The 18,219-nt window shown below is 50.3% G+C and overlaps 1 protein-coding gene across 2 annotated transcripts in view; it reads left to right on the top strand.

The window, feature by feature from the left end:
• The window catches only part of HPSE2 (heparanase 2 (inactive)), a 318,946-nt gene that overhangs the window by 241,716 nt on the left and 59,011 nt on the right, over positions 1 to 18,219 (top strand). For both annotated transcript variants that reach the window (XM_043519408.1, XM_038410018.2), the window contains exon 7: positions 15,394 to 15,487. In XM_043519408.1, coding sequence (XP_043375343.1) covers positions 15,394 to 15,487 — 94 coding nt within the window. The remainder of the gene's footprint in view (positions 1 to 15,393; positions 15,488 to 18,219) is intronic.

The raw sequence follows: 18,219 nt of genomic DNA, 5'->3' as shown, positions 1-18,219 counted from the left end.
CTGGGAGTTTGCTTCCTCTAATAGGTCCTGATCAGTGGAAAGCTGCCTGGATCAGGGCCTGTTAACAGAAACAAACTCCCAGGCTAAATAAATGCAAGTTCATCTTGCCTCAATAGGGGAGGGCTCCCTCTCCCAGTTCCTGGGAACTTTGGTGGCAGGGTCCGTGGACCGTGTTCTGCTGCTCTGGTGCTACCTGGCTGTGTGCTGGGGAGGTGCCGCAGGCAGCACCACAAGAGAAACAGCAGGGGTGAGCAAGAAGGTTTTCTTGAATTGTTTCCAGCTATGTAATGTAAGGGCCACATTTCTATGGGGCCTCCTCTGGTCTGTGGGGCCTTGTCCTGGCTTTGAATTCCAAGTCTGCAGCGTGGCATCCGTAACCGGTTGTGGGGGCTGGCAGTGGATTGTAGCTGTGGATAATGATCATAATGGTTTCTCTTCCCTCTTTGTTCCAACAAACAAACAAACACACCAAACAAGCCCTTTGTAACCAAGAAGAAAATTATTAGCAGGTGACAGTTTATTTTAATGCTGATGAAACCAAACTGGTGTCTAGCTTAAAATATGAACATTGCTTTCCCAAATCCTGACGATTCTCATGGGACATTGGTTATAATTTGTCAAAGCTGTTATTCCTTTGAAAAGGCTATGCTTGCTCACCCAGGGAGCTCCTAAACAAATCCTGCCTGGCAGATTGGCTGGGTGTAAACTCCGCTTTCCTCTCGCTCTTCAAATCTCTCTGATGAAAATATGACCTTGTTTGGATTTCTATAAGCAGATTTGCCAGACGTTCCTGATATTCTTGAGCTGACTGATATAATTCGCTGTGTCCCTCTCTCCTGCTTCCATGATGAAGTATTATTGTCTCAGTAATACTCTCTAAGTATTAGTGTCTCAGACGTGCATGCAGAGGTTCTGTTATAATTGGGTGTGGCGGGTAGGACTGACAATGCACCGGGGGCTTGCTCTTTTTCCTTTTGATATATAATTTTGTGTGTTGTGCTTGGTTACGAGTCAATGTTTGTCATCTGTTAGACCCCTCAGGGATTGCACCTGGAGAGCAGAGGAGTTGAGATGGTATTTCCAGTCATTCAGGCTGCCCTCCCCTTTCAGGCCCCTCCTCCAGACTTCGATGCCCACTTGGTGTCTTTGCCCAGGCTGAAAACGTATTGCCTGATTAAAGAAAGGGGCAGGCCCTGTTCTTGCCCACTTACCCATGAACCCTGTTGGTTTGCACTGTTGGCTTTGCAGTCGCGGGGTCAGCTGTGCGCATGGTTCCGAGCGGTGTGTGCAGCTGCTTATGGGGTGTGTGCCACTCAGGCACAGTGTGAAACTGTTCCCTTAAAACAAAGGAATCCCTGGCATTCGCACACAGAGGGAATGCTTCTGGCTTCAGAGTGTGGGCGTGGGCGTGTGCCGGTTCAGTTAGGGCGGGAGGGTGTCGGGGCAGGTGCCATGGGTATGTTGGGGGGACTTTGGGTAGAGGGCGTGTCAGGGGGTTGGTTTGAGCAGAGGCGTGTGTCAGGGTGGGGGCCTTTGTTAGGGGCGTTCAGTTGGGGTGGGGGCATGTGTCGGGGCAGGGTTCATTTGGGCGGGTGTGTGTGTTGGGGCAGGGGTTGGTTTGGGTGGGGCGGGCGTGTTGGTTGGGTTCGGTTTGGGGGGGCATGTCGGAGGTGGGGTTCAGTTTGGGTGGGGGGCGTGTGTTGGTGGGGTTTGGTTGTGGGGGCGTGTCAGGGGCAGGGTTCGGTTTGGGTGACGGGGCATGTGTCGGAGGCAGGGTTCGGTTTGGGTCGGGGGTGTGTCGGGTGGGGTTCGGTTTGGGTGGGGGGGCATGTTGGTGGGGGGCATGTGTTGATGGGGTTTGGTTTGGGTGGAGGGGCATGTCAGGGGCAGGGTTCGATTTGGGTAGGGGCGTGTGTTGGTGCGGTTGGTTTGAGAGGGTTTGGTTGGGTGTGGGCAGGGGTTGATTGGGACGGCCTCGTGTGCATTAAGGCTGAGTGGAGATGTGTTGGTTGTGTTGCTTGTTGTATGGGGCTGGACGTGTGGGGGAGGGAGGAAGCGGAGGTTGGTTTGTACTAGGGATGTACACAGGTAGGGCCTGTATATTTGGGGGTGTGCACATGGGGCCTGCGGGAAGTGTGTGCCCAGCGTGTGGACCTGTGAGCTTGGAGGAGAAGGGGTCACAGTGAGCACAGAAGGAGATGCCAGCTCAGGTCAGGGGCTGGGTCTGGTAAGAGAAATGGGGAAAAGCTGGTTGAAAATACAAAATAATTGTGTCTGTGTCTCTGCCCTGCCCCCTCTGTGTGCCCGGCAGGGGTGGGGCTGCCCCCCATCTCTCTGGGACAAAGCTCTTTGGCCATGCGCAGAGGTGCCAGGTCGGCGGTAGCAGCTCTGCCAGCACAGTCGCCGCCCGCTGCCCCTCCCGGCTGGCCATCAGGGACCGCACTCAGCTCCCGGGCACGCGGGCGATATAATTCTAAGCAGACTCTCCCTGTAGCGGCAGGCAACGCACTAGATCCGGAAATTCCTGAGCTCTGGGAAGTTGGCTTTAATTTAATTAACTGAAATAAAAGAAGGGGTCAGATAATAGGAGCAAAGGTCCCTCTTTAAAATAAGGGGAGAGTAAACAAAACCAGCTGCTCAGGGGCTGGGGGCTCTCTTCATTAAACAGGGTAAGAGGCTAATGGGCCAGGCAGCTAACTGTGACCCTTTGGGGGAAGGATTCTGAAGGCAGCGGGAAACCCAGAGATGGAGTGGGTGGCAGAAATGCAGCCAGGCCCCAGGAGTAGCCAGGGAACCCTGGTGCCCAGCTTTGCCTTCATGGGGTATGATGGGGTGACTGCGTCTGACACACTGCCCCAGTCCTGTGCAGTGCATTGGTGGTGCTAAACAGTGAGGCAGACCCCTGCGCACAGGCAACCCTGGGTTCTATTCTGACCAGCTGGGTTACCTTGGGCAAGTCATATCCCCTTCTGTGCCTCAGTTTCCCCAGCTGTAAAGTAGGGCTAATAATACTGATCTCCTTTGTAAAGCTCTGAGCTCTAGCGATGAAACACACTAGGTAGTTATTGTTATTACTGGTTCCCTTCCATAACCTGTCCTGTCCCAGTGTCACCAACCCGGCCCTATGTCACGAGTCTCAGTGTATTTATGTGATATGCTCCATGATACAGCTGCAGCTGCTGGAGTCATGTGATTACGTGAGAATCTCGGCTGTCATTGTTTTGGGGGTGTTTTTTTGTCAAAATAATTTGGCCAAAAACTCAAAAGTATCCACGTGAAAAGTTATTTGAAAACAAACATTTCTATATTTTTGGCAAAAATTTCTGTGGATGGGAAAAAAAAGAATTTCAGAACAGCAAGCTGTGACTTATCTATGTTGTGGTGATGAGACGCTGTTTTCCCCCCTGCCCCCAAGCCCCGAGAGCTCAGGGTTGTGCCAGGGAGGATGGCACGGGGTTGTGGCGGTGTTGCTCCCCCTGGGCACTCAGGGTCATGGCAGAGGGAGACGCGCTGCTTCCCCCCACCCCCAGGTGCTTGGGGTTGTGGTGGAGGGGGGGCATGTGCTGCTCCCCCCCAGGGAATTGGGGTTGGGCACTCAGGGTTGTGGCAGGGAGGGGCACTGCTTCCCCTGAGGGGTTCGGGGTCGTGCTGGGGGGGAACATGCTGCTCCTCCCCCAAGAGCTTGGGGTTATGGCGGAGTGCTACTCAGTGTTGTGTGTGGAGGGGGTGCTGCTGGCAGGGGGGTGCTCCCCCCAGGGGTTCAGGGTTGGGGCACTGCTGGTGGGGGTGTGCTCCCCCCAGGGGCTCAGGGTTGGGGCACTGCTGGTGGGGGTGTGTCCCCCCAGTGGCTTGGGGTTGGGGCATTGCTGGCGGAGGTGTGCTGCCCCAGGAGCTCAGGGTTGGGGGATAGGCCCTGCTCCCGAGGACACTGCTGGCGGGGGGGTGCTCCCCCAGGGGCTCGGGGTTGGGGTGGGGGGTGCTGCTGGTTGGGAGGTGCTCCCTCCAGGGGCTCAGGGTTGGGGGGGTAGACCTTGCTCCTGGGGGCTCTGCATGTGGGGAGTCCCTGCAGACCAGTGTCACTGCAGGAGCCAGGCTCCAGCCGTGCCAGGCTCAGGGGCAGTTTGTGCTTGGTGCCTCCCGCTTTGCCCTCTTAGGCTGGTCTAGAGCAGGCATTGGAGGCATGTTGGCCCGCTGCCTCGTGTGACCAGGCCGTGCACACTTTGCACAGGCCACGCAGCTCCGGTTAAGGCGGAGGGGTCCCTAGCTCTGCCAGGATTTGCCAGCCAGCTGAGCCCATGTTAGCATCTGTGCTGCCTTGTCTGCTCCAGCCTTTCAGCTCCGACAGGTGTGAGGGTGGTGTACGAACCAGCCCGCGTTGGGACTAACCTGTATTAAAGGCAACAGCACACAAGAAAACCCCCTGACCCTCCCTTGTGGGGAAACTCGCAGCCATGGACGGGGGCAGGACAGTGGGGGAGTTAGCTGCAGAGTTGGACCGTGGGTCTAGTGGATGAGGAACAGGGTTGGGAGGTGGGCGACCTGTGGTCTGTTCTCAGCTGTGTCCTAGACTTTGCTGGGTGGCTTTGGGTAACTCATCCCCTTTCTCTGTGAAATGGGGCTGTGACCCTGAGCACCCTGGGGTCACACCCTATGCACCAGTGTAATGAGCTTTGTACAAAGCCTGCCTTGTGATGTGTCATGTGAAAACTGAAACTCGCTGGTTAGTCCCATCCTGGTGAAATGTGCATATCACCATTATCTGTCAAGTTCTGAATTCCCCCTGGAGGATGTTGCTAGCACCTGTTCAGGACCAGCCAGCCCTGGGCGTCACTGTCTCCGATGCTTAGCCTACACCTAGAATTGATGGGTTAGATACTGTGAGCAAAGCTAGATATCTTACCACGTGTGACCCTGTGAAAGGGTACTGGCAAATTCCTTTGCAACCCAAGTCACAGAAAAGATCTGCTTTTATTACTTCTCTGGCACTGTGTGAATTCAAAGTGTGACCGTTAGGGTTCATTATTGCAGGAGCCACTTTTCATTATTGCAGGAGCCACTTTTCAGAGTCTGGTGACCCCGGTGTCAAACGGATAACAGGACTTCACAAGGGCCTGCGTCAGCTCTAGAGCGGGGTTCAGCACACTGGGCCTGAGCACAAGAAACACTTGGGAATTGTGTTGTCAAAGCTCAGAGGCTGCTCTGACTATAAAAGTCTAAATATAAACTTGGAGCAGCCACATGCCTTATTTGGGACATTGGGTAGGTGATCAAATCCCACCTGATCGCTTAAAGGTTGATGTTGTTGTTAAGTGGCCTCTGCCCCACACCAAAAAGCAGTTCCAGTCTTTCACAGGTCTGGTAAGCCATTACCGACAGTTCGTTTGGGGGGTCAGTGACGTTGCAAAACATCAACGTATGTAAAAAGACCAAGCCAAAGCCATATGGTCAAAGGCATGTCAAGAGGGTTTGGTGAGGTTAAGAAAAACTTGTGTGAAAACCCTGTTCTGGCCAGTCCAGATTTTGACAGAACGTTTGAGCTGCGCAGACACTGCAAACATTGGCCTAGGTGCTGCACTAATGCCATTGGCAAGAGTAGCAAGAAACCCCCCATTGCTTTCTGAAACCAGGAAGTGACCCCCCGGAACAGAATTATTCCGTCATAGAAAGGTTTCAGAGTAGCAGCCGTGTTACTCTGTATTCGCAAAAAAAAAAAGGAGGACTTGTGGCACCTTAGAGTGGCACCTTAAACTTTTTCACTAAGAGGGTGGTGAAACACTGGAATGCGTTACCTAGGGAGGTGGTAGAATCTCCTTCCTTAGAGGTTTTTAAGGTCAGGCTTGACAAAGCCCTGGCTAGGATGATTTAACTGGGACTTGGTCCTGCTTTGAGCAGGGGGTTGGACTAGATGACCTTCTGGGGTCCCTTCCAACCCTGATATTCTATGATTCTATGATTCTATGATTAGAGACTAACAAATTTATTAGAGCATAAGCTTTCGTGAGCTACAGCTCACTTCATCGGATGCATTTGGTTGAAAATACAGTGGGGAGATTTATATACACACACAGAGAACATGAAACAATGGGTTTTATCATACACACTGTAAGGAGAGTGATCACTTAAGATGAGCCATCACCAGCACCGGGGGCGGGGAGGAGGAAAACCTTTCATGGTGACAAGCAAGGTAGGCTATTTCCAGCAGTTAACAAGATCATCTGAGGAACAGTTGGGGGTGGGGTGGGGGGAGAAATAACATGGGGAAATAGCTTTACTTTATGTAATGGCCCATCTACTCCCAGTCTCTATTCAAGCCTAAGTTAATTGTATCCAGTTTGCAAATTAATTCCAATTCAGCAGTCTCTCGCTGGAGTCTGTTTTTGAAGGTTTTTTGTTGAAGGATAGCCACTCTCAGGTCTGTAATCGTGTGACCGGAGAGACTGAAGTGTTCTCCGACTGGTTTTTGAATGTTATAATTCTTGACGTCTGATTTGTGTCCATTCTTTTACGTAGAGACTGTCCAGTTTGACCAATGTACATAGCAGAGGGGCATTGCTGGCACATGATGGCATATATCACATTGGTAGATGCGCAGGTGAACGAGCCTCTGATATTGTGGCTGATGTGATTAGGCCCTATGATGGTGTCCCCTGAATAGATATGTGGACACAGTTGGCAACGGGCTTTGTTGCAAGGATAGGTTCCTGGGTCAGTGGTTCTGTTGTGTGGTGTGTGGTTGCTGGTGAGGCTACCTCACCAGGTCAGGTTGTCAGGTTGGGGGGCTGTCTGTAAGCGAGGACTGGCCTGTCTCCCAGGATCTGTGAGAGTGATGGGTCGTTCTTCAGGGTAGGTTGTAGATCCTTGATGATGCGTTGGAGAGGTTTTAGTTGGGGGCTGAAGGTGATGGCTAGTGGTGTTCTGTTATTTTCTTTGTTGGGCCTGTCCTGTAGTAGGTGTAGTAGTAGTCACTACTACTAGTACACAAGTACTCTTTTTCTTTCTGTCATAGAAAGAGAATGCTACGCCATGATGTGGCAGGTTAACCACTCCAGCCCTATGTCTTTCAAAACAAATCAGTGTTCTAAGTGATCTCTCTCCACTAGTATGGTCATAAAACTAAAGGCTTGTAGCGAGGGGGCATGGCCTCCCTCCAAGATTGACAGAGAGGGACCTGCGCCCGCCCCTTGGTGGGTGAAGCCAGGACACCCGCGTCCGGTCCTCTGGAAGTTGAGGGGTGGGACAGGATGTATAAAAGGTTGGCCTTGCAGCTCAGTTGGGATGGAGCCACCAGAGGAGCCAGACACTTCGCATCTGCTGCTGGAGCAGGAGCCCAAAGTGGACCTCTACAGCACTGAGGACTCACCAGACCTGCCAGACTTGCCAGCTGACCAGGACACCAGGGAGCTATGGGACTGCTGCTGGCGGTGTACCCTGGGGAAACGGAGGATGATGTTGAGATCCATGTACATCATGAGGGGAGAGTAGGAAGTATCCCAGGCTTGTTCTTCTAGTGATGTCCCTGTGGGTGCTCCACTTCAGGTGCTGGTGCATCCCTGCACCTTCGCTCGGAGAGTTTCAGCAGCAGTGCCCGTGCCAGTCGCAGTGCCATTGGTGCCTCATCTAGCGCATGTGCAACCCGACCTCCTCAGTTCCTTCTCAACTGTCCCTGGCCTGAGATGGAGTCGCAGCAATCCTTCAAAGATAGATAGTACTACTGTTCAAATAGTGTTACTGTAATTTAGATAGCATACATTTTAGTTTTTAGATAGTTACTTACTGTGACGTTTCCTTGGTGTTATCTGGACCAGTGATCTGCTAGGTCACTCCAGTCCTTGAGTCTGGGAGCCAGCCTTACCCTGCTCTGCTTGAGAACCCCCACTCCTGGGCTGGTCACGCACAGCCTCTGGCATGTAAGCTGCTCCTTAGATTGTGCAAGCAAATGACACTAGCCAATATCTCTGGTCCCAGACACAACCCTAGGAACCTCCATCTTGCAGTGTCCAATTATGCCCGCTGGACACTGCAAGCTTCTATGAGTTTGTCACTTTAACAAAGAAATTGATATGTACCAGGCTTGTCATCCCAAGGGAAGTTTCTGACATGCTTCAAACCAAATGCACTGCTTCAGGTAGAATAAACAAACAGATTTATTAACTACAAAAGATAAATTTTAACTGATTATAAGTCAAAGCACAAGTCAGATTTGGTCAAATGAAATAAAAGCAAAACACATTCTAAGCTGATTTTAACACTTTCTGTGCCCTTACAAACTTAGATGCTTCTCACCGCAGGCTGGCTGGTTGCCCTTCAGCCAGGTTTTCCCCTTTGATCAGAGCTTCAGTCGCTTGGTGTGGTGTCTGTAGATATAGATGGAAGAGAGAGGAAGAGCATGGCAAACATCTCTCCCTTTTATCATATTCTTTCTTCTCCCTTGGCTTTGCCCCCTCCCCTTCAGAGTCAGGTGAGCATTACCTCACCGTAGTCTCCACCTGACCAAGGGAAGGGGGGTGACTCACTTGAGAGTCCAACAGATCCTTTAGTTGCTGCCTAGGCCAGCTCCCTTGTTCCCGTGGGGCTGGGCTGGGTTTGTCTCATACGTGCCCTGATGAGGTGTGAACTGCCCCTCTGCTCTTGGAGAGATTTTGCCTGGTCTTATTTTAAGCCATGAAGACACATTTTCAGCCTCATAACTATATATATGAAATTACAACCTATAACATTACTATAACAACAATTACTATGACATCACTATAACAACAATGCTCGGTGCATCAAGAGCCTTCCAAAGACAACCAACATGACAAACTTTGCATTGGATACTGTACAGTCATTTTACAAGGATGAACATGGGGGTGCAGGGTGTTCCTACGAGGTACAGAATGTCACACTTACCTTTCTTTCTTCTTTCTCAAAAAAAACCCAACAAATCTGTAGAATAGGTAGGATAATGGCCGTGAACCGGAAAAAATGCCTGATTCACCTGGCTTCAAACACTGCATGACATGCAGGGAAGTGGTTCCAGTGTCAGATGGACACTTGCAATGTGTTTGTTGCTTGAGTAAGTTGCACATCCCTTAGAAATCCTCTCACTGCAGCAACCTCAAAGCCCGGGCTTGCAGAGACAGAGCCCTGAGGCTTAAACTCATCTGATGTAAAAGTCCCTATGGCCAGCTTCAGACCCAGGACAACAGACCCCACTGGGAATAGCTCACTGGAGACCTCTCCGAACTTGGCTAAGGCTCATTCCTCAAAAAAATCATAGAGGAAGCAAGCTTCTACTTCGCCTCACAGAGATAGACCAAGAGAAAGCATTCTCCAACCAGGTGGCTCTCCTCAGTGCCAACCGCACTGTGGCTCAGCACATATGAGGCACCAGGATCCTCCAGCGCCACCTGCTTAGTGGCCTCTGCCAATCCCCAGCACTTCAGTGCAGAGTTGAGTGGCAAGACCAAGCCTGCCTCCTCCACCACAGCATGTCAACGCCGCTGAGGGAGACGGCACTGAGACCCACTCTGACGCCCCCTGCAATGACAGCAGCTCCTACGCTGACAGCACAGCGGTGCCACCAGCACCAACTTCTACACCAAAGAAGTGCCGGCAACGACCTCCTCAGCACCGAAGCCTCCAGCACCGCACCATTCGCTAGAAGGATCTGTTGGTGTCCTCAACATGGGAGTCCCTGCTTCTGGGCACCGATATCTTCCCAGTGCACGCAGTACCAGAGTACCCCTTATCACCAGTAGCTCCCCCATTCTCAATCGAGGAGGCTGATGATGAGGAATGGAGGGTGTTTTCTTCACACCATTCCTCTCCTGTCAGATCGACCATAACATCTGGACCTTTACAATCAAGGTCAACATACAGACAGGAGGTACCACCCTGGATGGGCCCACCCATGCTGTTTCCTACACACTGGCCCTACTGGGACCCTTGTGGTCCTTACAGAAGGCAGTACAGCAGACCCCTCAGTCCACATAGGGAGGGCATTAGATCTCTGCTACCACCATCAGCAACGATACCATCTGAGCCCCACAAAGAACCAACAGAAGAATAGGAGAACAGTCCTGAGCAGGCATCTCCCCAAACACTAATAACTCCTCCTCCTCCTCTCCAGATGGGGCGATTAATGCAGCAACTGCTGATGATTTTAAACATTTCCTAGGGAAAGGTGTTAAACAGGTCTGTCGTAAATACAGGGCTGTGGGTTTACCTCAGTTTACATATAAGAAGTAAACAGGGCCATCAAGACTGCAGGGCGGGGAGTTGCAGGAAACAGAACAATTTCCATTTCAGCAAACAGCAGCAGTGGTAAAAAACAACAAGGAGTTTCCTTCACCACCAGCGTCCGTATCGCCTTCCTCAAAGCTTGAATAAACTTTGCTTTGCGGGGTATCCTTCAGAAGAATCCATTTCCAAAGTTCACTGGATTGTAAAAAAGAGGGGCAGAAAAGCCCCAGTTCTCTCTTTTACTGAGACGACAAGGAACCAGCACTTTGGGGCTTTGGGGGGATCCTGGTGGGGAGGGGGCAGCCACCATCTTGCTGGAAGACGGTGAGTGAGAAAAGCCATCGTGAACAAAGCCTGCACCTTGCTAGAGTAAGTTTTAGACTTTTACATTTATGTTTTCATTTTTATTTGCTTTAACCATTTTGAACTTTATCCCTTGTATTTGAACTCACTTGAAATCCTATCTTCTTTTGCTAAAAAGCTTGTTTAATCTACACCAACAGTGCTGTGTTTGAATTAAAGTGTTCATTAACTCCAGTTTATGCGTCAAGCTGCTGGGTTCTGTCTATTTAAAGGAACAAATGGATTGTATTATTCCTCGGAATGTTACGAAAGAGGGCTGGGCATAGCAGAGCACATGGGTTTGGGGAAGTTTGGATTTAGGAGTGTGTTGAGGTCATCTGATGTCTTTACCAGACTGGGTTAATGTTAAGAGTGGGTCTGGGATAACTGGCAGAGCTGTACTGCTTACAGAACACAAAGTGCATGATGGCTGCCGGCTTTGTGTGTCCCAGGCTGACACATAGCAGAAGCATTTTGGGGCACTCAGGGTTGTAATACAAGCAGAGACACAGCCTCTCACAGATCTTAACTGTACCCCAAAGCATGACAGGGATTTATAAAATGCACTGCTTTTATTGACTTCATGCATACAGATTCCCGATGCATGTAGGGAACTCTATAGTCACTGTAACCTTTGCTCTGTTTCAATAGTATAACTTCATGAGCTGGCCCTGTGAGGTTTATACACACTAGCTCTGTGTTCAATAGCACTTTTAGAGGTGATGGCATCTGAACTGTCTAATGAGCATCAGGCAATGGTAGCCTTTACAGTGCTTGCTGTCTAGTCATTAATTTGTTGAGTGCCTCTCTTTCTGTGGACTGTATTTCTATCATGGTCATGACAGGAATTGCTAAATGATGAGATTTGCATAGCATTGTCCATAGCTGAGTCTGCTCTGCACGCCTCCCAAGCTTGTGGGAGCTCTGGTGCGTTTGTGTGCATGGCTGGGGGTGTCAGTATTGTCTTGGCTTTGATAATGACAGGAAGGCTTTGGCTCCACATCCTCTTCATAGCTCGCAGCAAGACACTTCAGCCTTTGGCTTGTGCTAATCTCCTCTGATTGCTCGTCCCCGGACCAAGCATTCTCCCTCAAGAACCTCTGTCTCTGGATCTCACATGATTCATCCATTGCTTTGCTGGCTGACCACTTGCGTTCTGATTTCTTTTAATGAGTCCATAATGTGCTGCTCAGCTTTTGGGCATGGTCTTGGTGTGCATTAAACCTGATCACTCTCACTGGTTAATGGTTGTTTCTTGTATAACCCCAAATCTGCTCATATGGCCATAGGTTCCTTCCGTGTCCTTCTTAAGGAACAACTCTGTTCTACATCTCTCTCTGCTTCTGCTGAGAGCTATTGTTAGCCAGCTCAGCCTGCATTTCTGCTGGTGTGTAGATGACACATTAGCCCGCTCTGCTCTCTAATCTGTCAGCTGCAACCTGACTGATTCCTTATGAGACATCAGGTACTGGATATCACATCATTTTATTAAACTGAACCAGACTATAGAGGAGTTTCTCCTTGTGGGATCAAGGTAAGTGACTTGTAATATTATTGGGCATCACCAGGTGGCACTATGACAGACAAGTTCTGTTGAGTTGACCAAAAGAGCAGTGATATCTTGGGGAATGCTTGATGGTAATTGTGATGAAAGTTCTTTCTAAAAGCTGTGCATGTCACTAGTAAAGTGTGTGGTGTCTCTGACCATATCACTTCTGAGCTTCAGATGCTGTCTGGAGGTTATGAACCACACGAACAAACATAGCATTACATGGTGCTAAAAGCGCTATACAGCCTTTTCCTAGAAATTCCATTTGCTAATATGACCAAGACCTCTTCATCCAGTGTTCGAAAGGCAGATATGGTGCTGCCCCTCCGTACCGAATACCCATTGTCACTTTGTGGTGAATCCTCCCTTTGATCTAGCTGCAGTATTCCTAAATAGAAATCATTGTTCTGGGGGCAAGTTCTTTAATGATTTGTGAATACTCTACCTTCGTGTGGCTGCTCTTGGCTTTTCTGAGGCTGGATTGATGTGACTCTTTTGTCCAGCACACTTGATCTCATTGCATCTTGTGTGTAGAATCAGAAGTAATCCAAACCTGGCAGACTTTTCTCCTGCTGTAAAGACGTTACAATTGCTAAAGTCACACATTGATTTTTAAAGTGCTTTTATTTACTTTTAAGGCTTTGGATGGACTTGCCTAAGTTTGAACCATGTAAAATAGGAATGGAAAAGACCCATTAGATGATTCAGTTCACTGCGGTGCCAAAGCAGGAGAGTTCCTGACAGTTCTTGGGCTTGGCCTAGTTTAGTTTTAAATCTGTATGTCCAGTTTCGGGTTCCTGTAGCATCCATTGCTGGAGTAGCTAAGAACTTTCCATGATATTAGATTTGCAAGAGGTCCCTAGTGAATGGTATGCAGTCTTCTGATGTTTCCCTCCCCTAGTTCCACAGGCTTTCACAGAGGCTTTCCTGATATTAAAGCTCAATGTTTCTTTTTTTACTTTCAACTCATTACTCCTAGTGATCTTCCCTTTTACTCTGCTAAATAAATCTTCTTCCTCAATAGTGTTTAACCCTTCATAGATTTGTGTCAAGTCCCCTTACTTACCACTTAGCCAAGCTAGACACATTCAGCATTTTTCAGCTTTCCTCAGTAAGCAGTTCCTCCAGTCCTCTGATACTTGCTGTTGCTTTTTTTGGGACTTGGCCAGTCAGTGTCTTTCTGATGATGTGATGCCCAGAACTAACTGCAGTACTCTGGGGCAATGAAAGAGCCACCCGTCCTCCCAGTGCCAGGATGCCTATTCCCTCCTCACTCCAGGATGTCTTCTGGGCTTTTGCAGCCCAAAATCAGATAGCTCTCTTGCTGCTGTATCATGTTACATATTCATCAGTAACATGCTTTCCTTCGCTTCTAGGCCTTTCTATGATCCTTGCTTCCCAGACAGCTCTCTCCCACTGAATACCTGCCTTTCACAGCTGAGTGAGCTGTATTTTCCAAGCTGGTTTTCACTCTATTTCCTGCCCCTGTCTCTAATCTCAGGTAACGTTGCTCTTTTTGTCACTGATGTTCATAGAACTTCCCCACCCATCATCACTTGTGAATATCTTTGTGTGCCATTCCCTCTCTGTCCAGATCAGTAACGAAGGTGTCAAGTGACATCGATCCCTGCACCACTCAATAGACACTTCTCCCAAACTGCTGTTCATGTCCGTTAACATAACCCTTTGTTTGATCTTTCAGCTAGTTTTCAACCCACGGGACAGTGCTTTCATCCAAGTCAGTCTAAATGAGCTTTTCAATTCAGTCCTTGAGAGCGTCCGTCCCTTACTAAAATTAAAATATCTGCCATCCCCGGGGCTCGCTGTTTTTGTAACTCACTTGTAAAAAGTATAGTCCCATGGGTGCCGGCTATTCGTGGTCTGTTCACGGCATGGTCAGGGATTTAATGACATTATTATTTAAGTGATGATGATATGCTGAGTGCCGTATGAAACACCACTGAGGACAGCCTCTGCCCCTAGCAGCTTGCAGTCTAAAGACACAGATGAGACGACATACTGCAAGGTCCCTCTTTCGTACTTTCCTTGCCTACGAGCTGCTGGAGTGGAGCAAGTGTTTGAGTGGCATAGGTTATGGTTTGATTTGTGGGCAGCGCAGAGAAATGTGTCTCTAGAAGGGACCTGAAGGAGGAGAGGGATTTTTCGCTATAGGGCATTTACAATTACAAATCTGCTGTTAGGATGACACCAGGCCCCAGTTAGTCCTTGTCACTCTGTGTGGTATTGGGTATCCATCTTGCATGGTGTGAAATTGACCCCTGTGCTGAAGGATTCTTCATCATAAGTCTGCTGGGCCTTGGCTGGGATGTCCGTGGTGCATAGAGCTCACCTGGGCTCTCTTCCTGGGGATGATCTGGCACACAGTACTTCAGTGTGCTCTCCTCTCCCCACTCCTTTAAGCACTCACCAGAACCTGGTGCCTCAAGCCACAGAAAACAAAACTTGCCAGTTTGTCCCTGGGCATCATGGACAGTGGACTGGCAGCAGGTGCAGCCTCTGGATTCCTAACGTGTATTGTACACGAGACCTCGGAGGTGGAAGGTAGAGAAGGATGCTCGTATGGCCTTACCTTGGAAATAGTCTCTGTGAGCACTGGCAGCTGGTGGTTGGGTATAACTGCTGTTCTGGGGGAGTCTGAGGACAGAGCACTGATCTTACAAAGAGAAGCCAGGATTCACACAGACTTACACAGCAGTTTGACATGGTCAGGTTTAGAATTTCCACCCCTCCACTGCCAGATGTTGCTCACTGTTCAGTGGGATATCTCAGAGCACTTCACAGACAGTAATCAGTAAAACCTTACAACATCCCTGCGCAATACAGCTGCCAACTCCTTGTCTTCTGACTTCCCTGCAACGTATCTACTACATGCCCATTGCCCTGTTATCTACCCTTAATGTTCGGAAGAGTAGTGAGCAAGATCCCAGCTCCTCCCAGTGATTTATGCTCCAGGTGAGCATTTGGCACTTCAGGTGCAGTTCACTCCTTGCCTTGATCAAACTGTTACATACATATGTGATTGGGAGCACATGGAGGAGCCCAGCTACAGACATGGCTAGGGGTCAGTGCTTGGGAAGGGGGAATAAGGCAGGGACTATCCCAGGTTAGGGACTCTTCCCAATTCATTAGCAGCCTGAGTGAAGGAGCCATCTGGGTGTGGCCCAGCAGATGCCCAGAAGACAAGGTCAGGGACAGAGTTACTCCCAGCTCCTTGCTGTAGTTCCTGTCTGATTCTTGCCTTCTTATTCTCATTCCAGTTACTACATTGATGGCCGAGTGGCCAAAGTGACGGACTTCCTGAAAACACGCCTGTTAGACACGCTCTCTGACCAGATCAGGAAAATCCAGAAAGTGCGTGAGTGCCAAGGGACTGCGTGGGGTGAAAGGACGACCCAGCTCTAGTGGCTGCGGTTTGGCGCACTGGAGTTGGCACAGGCTTCTGGTCGGGGACCTGCACGACTGACCCTAATTGTGCACACATTTGGTCTCAGGAGTAGTGTTCAGCAGTGGAACTGCTGAGAGAGACGGGGCCTTGATCTTGGCTGCTCTTGAGTCCGGCATGTTTTCAGTTGTTAATCACCTGGCTCTCGCCAGGGAGGTCAGGAAGCCCCTGTGCAGGCAAAAGGGGCTGCGAGTCAAGCCAGGTGGTGGTCATGGGGGATGGCAGCTACCAGACTCTGACTGGGAAAGCTGACCAAGGAGCCGTGCCACTGGAGGTGGCCGAACTCCCAGCTCCTTGCAGAGTGTGGCTAACAAATGGGAACCAGCCAGGGCTGATCGGGGGGGTAGCAGTGGAATAGCCCCTGCAGGGGACTCATGGTAGTAACAGGTGTGAAATGCTGAGTGAGGCCTGTGGGAAAGGAAGTAACACAGTGCATGGGACTTCAAAGGAGCAGAGTGTGAAATAGGCTGGGCTCAAGGGTACCTGGGCAATGCAGGGGGAGGATTCTTGGGGCTGCTGCAATTGTTGGCGTAGCAAGTGGGAAGCTGCAGCAGGCGAAGGAAGGGTGGTAAAGCCAAACTTATTGAAATAAGTCATCTCTAGCAACTTGCCTCCCGAGTCCCTGAAGGAAGTAGCATTGAAGTAGATACTGTGTTCAACAGACCACTAAGTTTCAGAGGGGGAGCCGTGTTAGTCTGTATCAGCAAAAACAACGAGGAGCCCTTGTGGCATCTTAGAGACTAACATATCTATTTGGGCATAAGCTTTTGTGGGCTAAAACCCACTTCATCAGATGCATGGAGTGGAAAATACAGGAGCAGGTATAAATACATGGAAAGATGGGAGTTGCCTTACCAAGTGTGAGGTCAGTCTAACGAGACAATTCAATTGACAGCAGGATACCAAGGGAGGAAAAATAACTTTTGCAGTGGTAATGAGAGTGGCGCATTTCAGACTATTGACAAGAAGGTATGAGTAACAGTAGGGGGAAATTTAGTATGGGGGAAACTAGGTTTAGGTTTTGTAATGACCCAACCACTCCCAGTCTTTATTCAGGCCTAATCTGATGGTGTCCAGTTTATAAATTAATTCCAGTTCTGCAGTTTCACGTTTTCAAAAATAGACTCCAACATGCATGGCAGAGTCCTCGTGACCCTGATCCCTGGGAGGCTGAACCCCAGTCTTGTTGGGGTCACTTAAGACAGGGCTTAGGGTGTCCCCACTCTGCAGTGATCTCTCCACACTGTCCACGTCCCTGCCCCACTGATCTCTGCATTACGGTTCAAACCACATATGATTTATTAAACAGCAACTGTAAGAAAAATATGGAAAAATGGAAAAGGCTAAAGGAAAACAAGCCCCCGCCCTGTGGGCACGGGGACGCACAATCAGTATCTCTGGGCCGTAAGGAAAGTTCCCAGTCTGCTCCTCACATACCCAGTCCCCCTGTCCAGGCCCTGGCCATGCTGCGGTGACACCGCGAGCAGACTCTGCTCTGGGGGTGGCCACACGCCCTCAGGCTCTATGTGAGAGGACCCTTCTCCCCAGCATTAGGCCCCCTGTCAGGGTCACAACCCCCCTCTGCATCCAGCCTGCAAGGCCTCTTCTCTGGCAACGTCTCCCTGCGCTGGGCCCTCTGCCCAGGGCCTGTCTCTCCCCAGCCGCTCGCTGCACTCAGCTGCAGGACTATGTGAGGCCCGAGCCATGTCTGCTCCCCGGCTCTGGCCCCGCAGCTCCAGGCTCCCCGTTGGTGTGGCTCAGTGCTGCTGCTCTGCCTCCAGCCCGCCTCTGCCTTCTGGGCTACTGCTCTGGTTCCACTGGCTCTGGTGCTGCTCTCCCCTTAACTCTGCCCCAGCTCACACCGAGGACGGGCCCCCAGGCTCCTGGCCCCCCATTGGCCGGCCTGCCTGCCCTGTCAGTCATGCTGACCTGGAGTGTTGGCCTCTCTCCATTGGCCCTAGGGACTGTCAGTCTCAGGATCCTGATTTCTTTTCAGGCCTTCCCCTTTCTTTTGGTATTGCAAGAGGCCAACCAAAAAACCCCACTGAATTTCAGTGAGGGGTCAACAGCCCCGTACACATGGGAGAGGGGCAAGGAGAGCCAAGAGCAGGGCCCCCACCTCCAGAGCTCCTCCACACTGAGCAAAAAGCAGGGTCTTGAGCTTGACACACCTCGCAGCACCTGAGAAGTGGAGGCTGGTGGGCTTCTGAAAACAGATCAGGCCAGACAAAAAACTGAGCTCTCTCTTCGATCCAAGTGCATGTTTGTGACCAAGGGAACACAGTGGGGCCACAGTTCTGCCCTGCGCCAGGCTAGTGCTGTGATTTGGTGGCCAGGCTGTAACACAGTTCCAGCAGTTACTGCTAGCATGATTCTAGCACAAGTTTCCTTGGTCATTATGAACAGCAATTTGTTTTCTCCCTGGCAGTCATGTGGTGACTGACTATGCTATAAACTCCGGCTATCTTCAGCCTGCTGTGTCCGAATCTACAGCACTGATCGGCTCACACGAGTCTCAGGAAGTATTCCTGTCCATGCTGGGCGGGCAGACAGGGCTGGAGCGTGCTAGCAATGGCTGTGCGCGAAACACACTGAGCAAGGGAGCCAGCGGCTTCAGCTGTAGCGTGGACAGGGCGTTAGC

Source organism: Dermochelys coriacea, chromosome 7 (assembly GCF_009764565.3).
Source record: "Dermochelys coriacea isolate rDerCor1 chromosome 7, rDerCor1.pri.v4, whole genome shotgun sequence".
NCBI classification, from domain to species: domain Eukaryota; kingdom Metazoa; phylum Chordata; order Testudines; family Dermochelyidae; genus Dermochelys; species Dermochelys coriacea.
The sequence above is the reverse complement of the archived record's forward strand: the minus strand, read 5'-3'. Positions and strand labels throughout refer to the sequence as shown.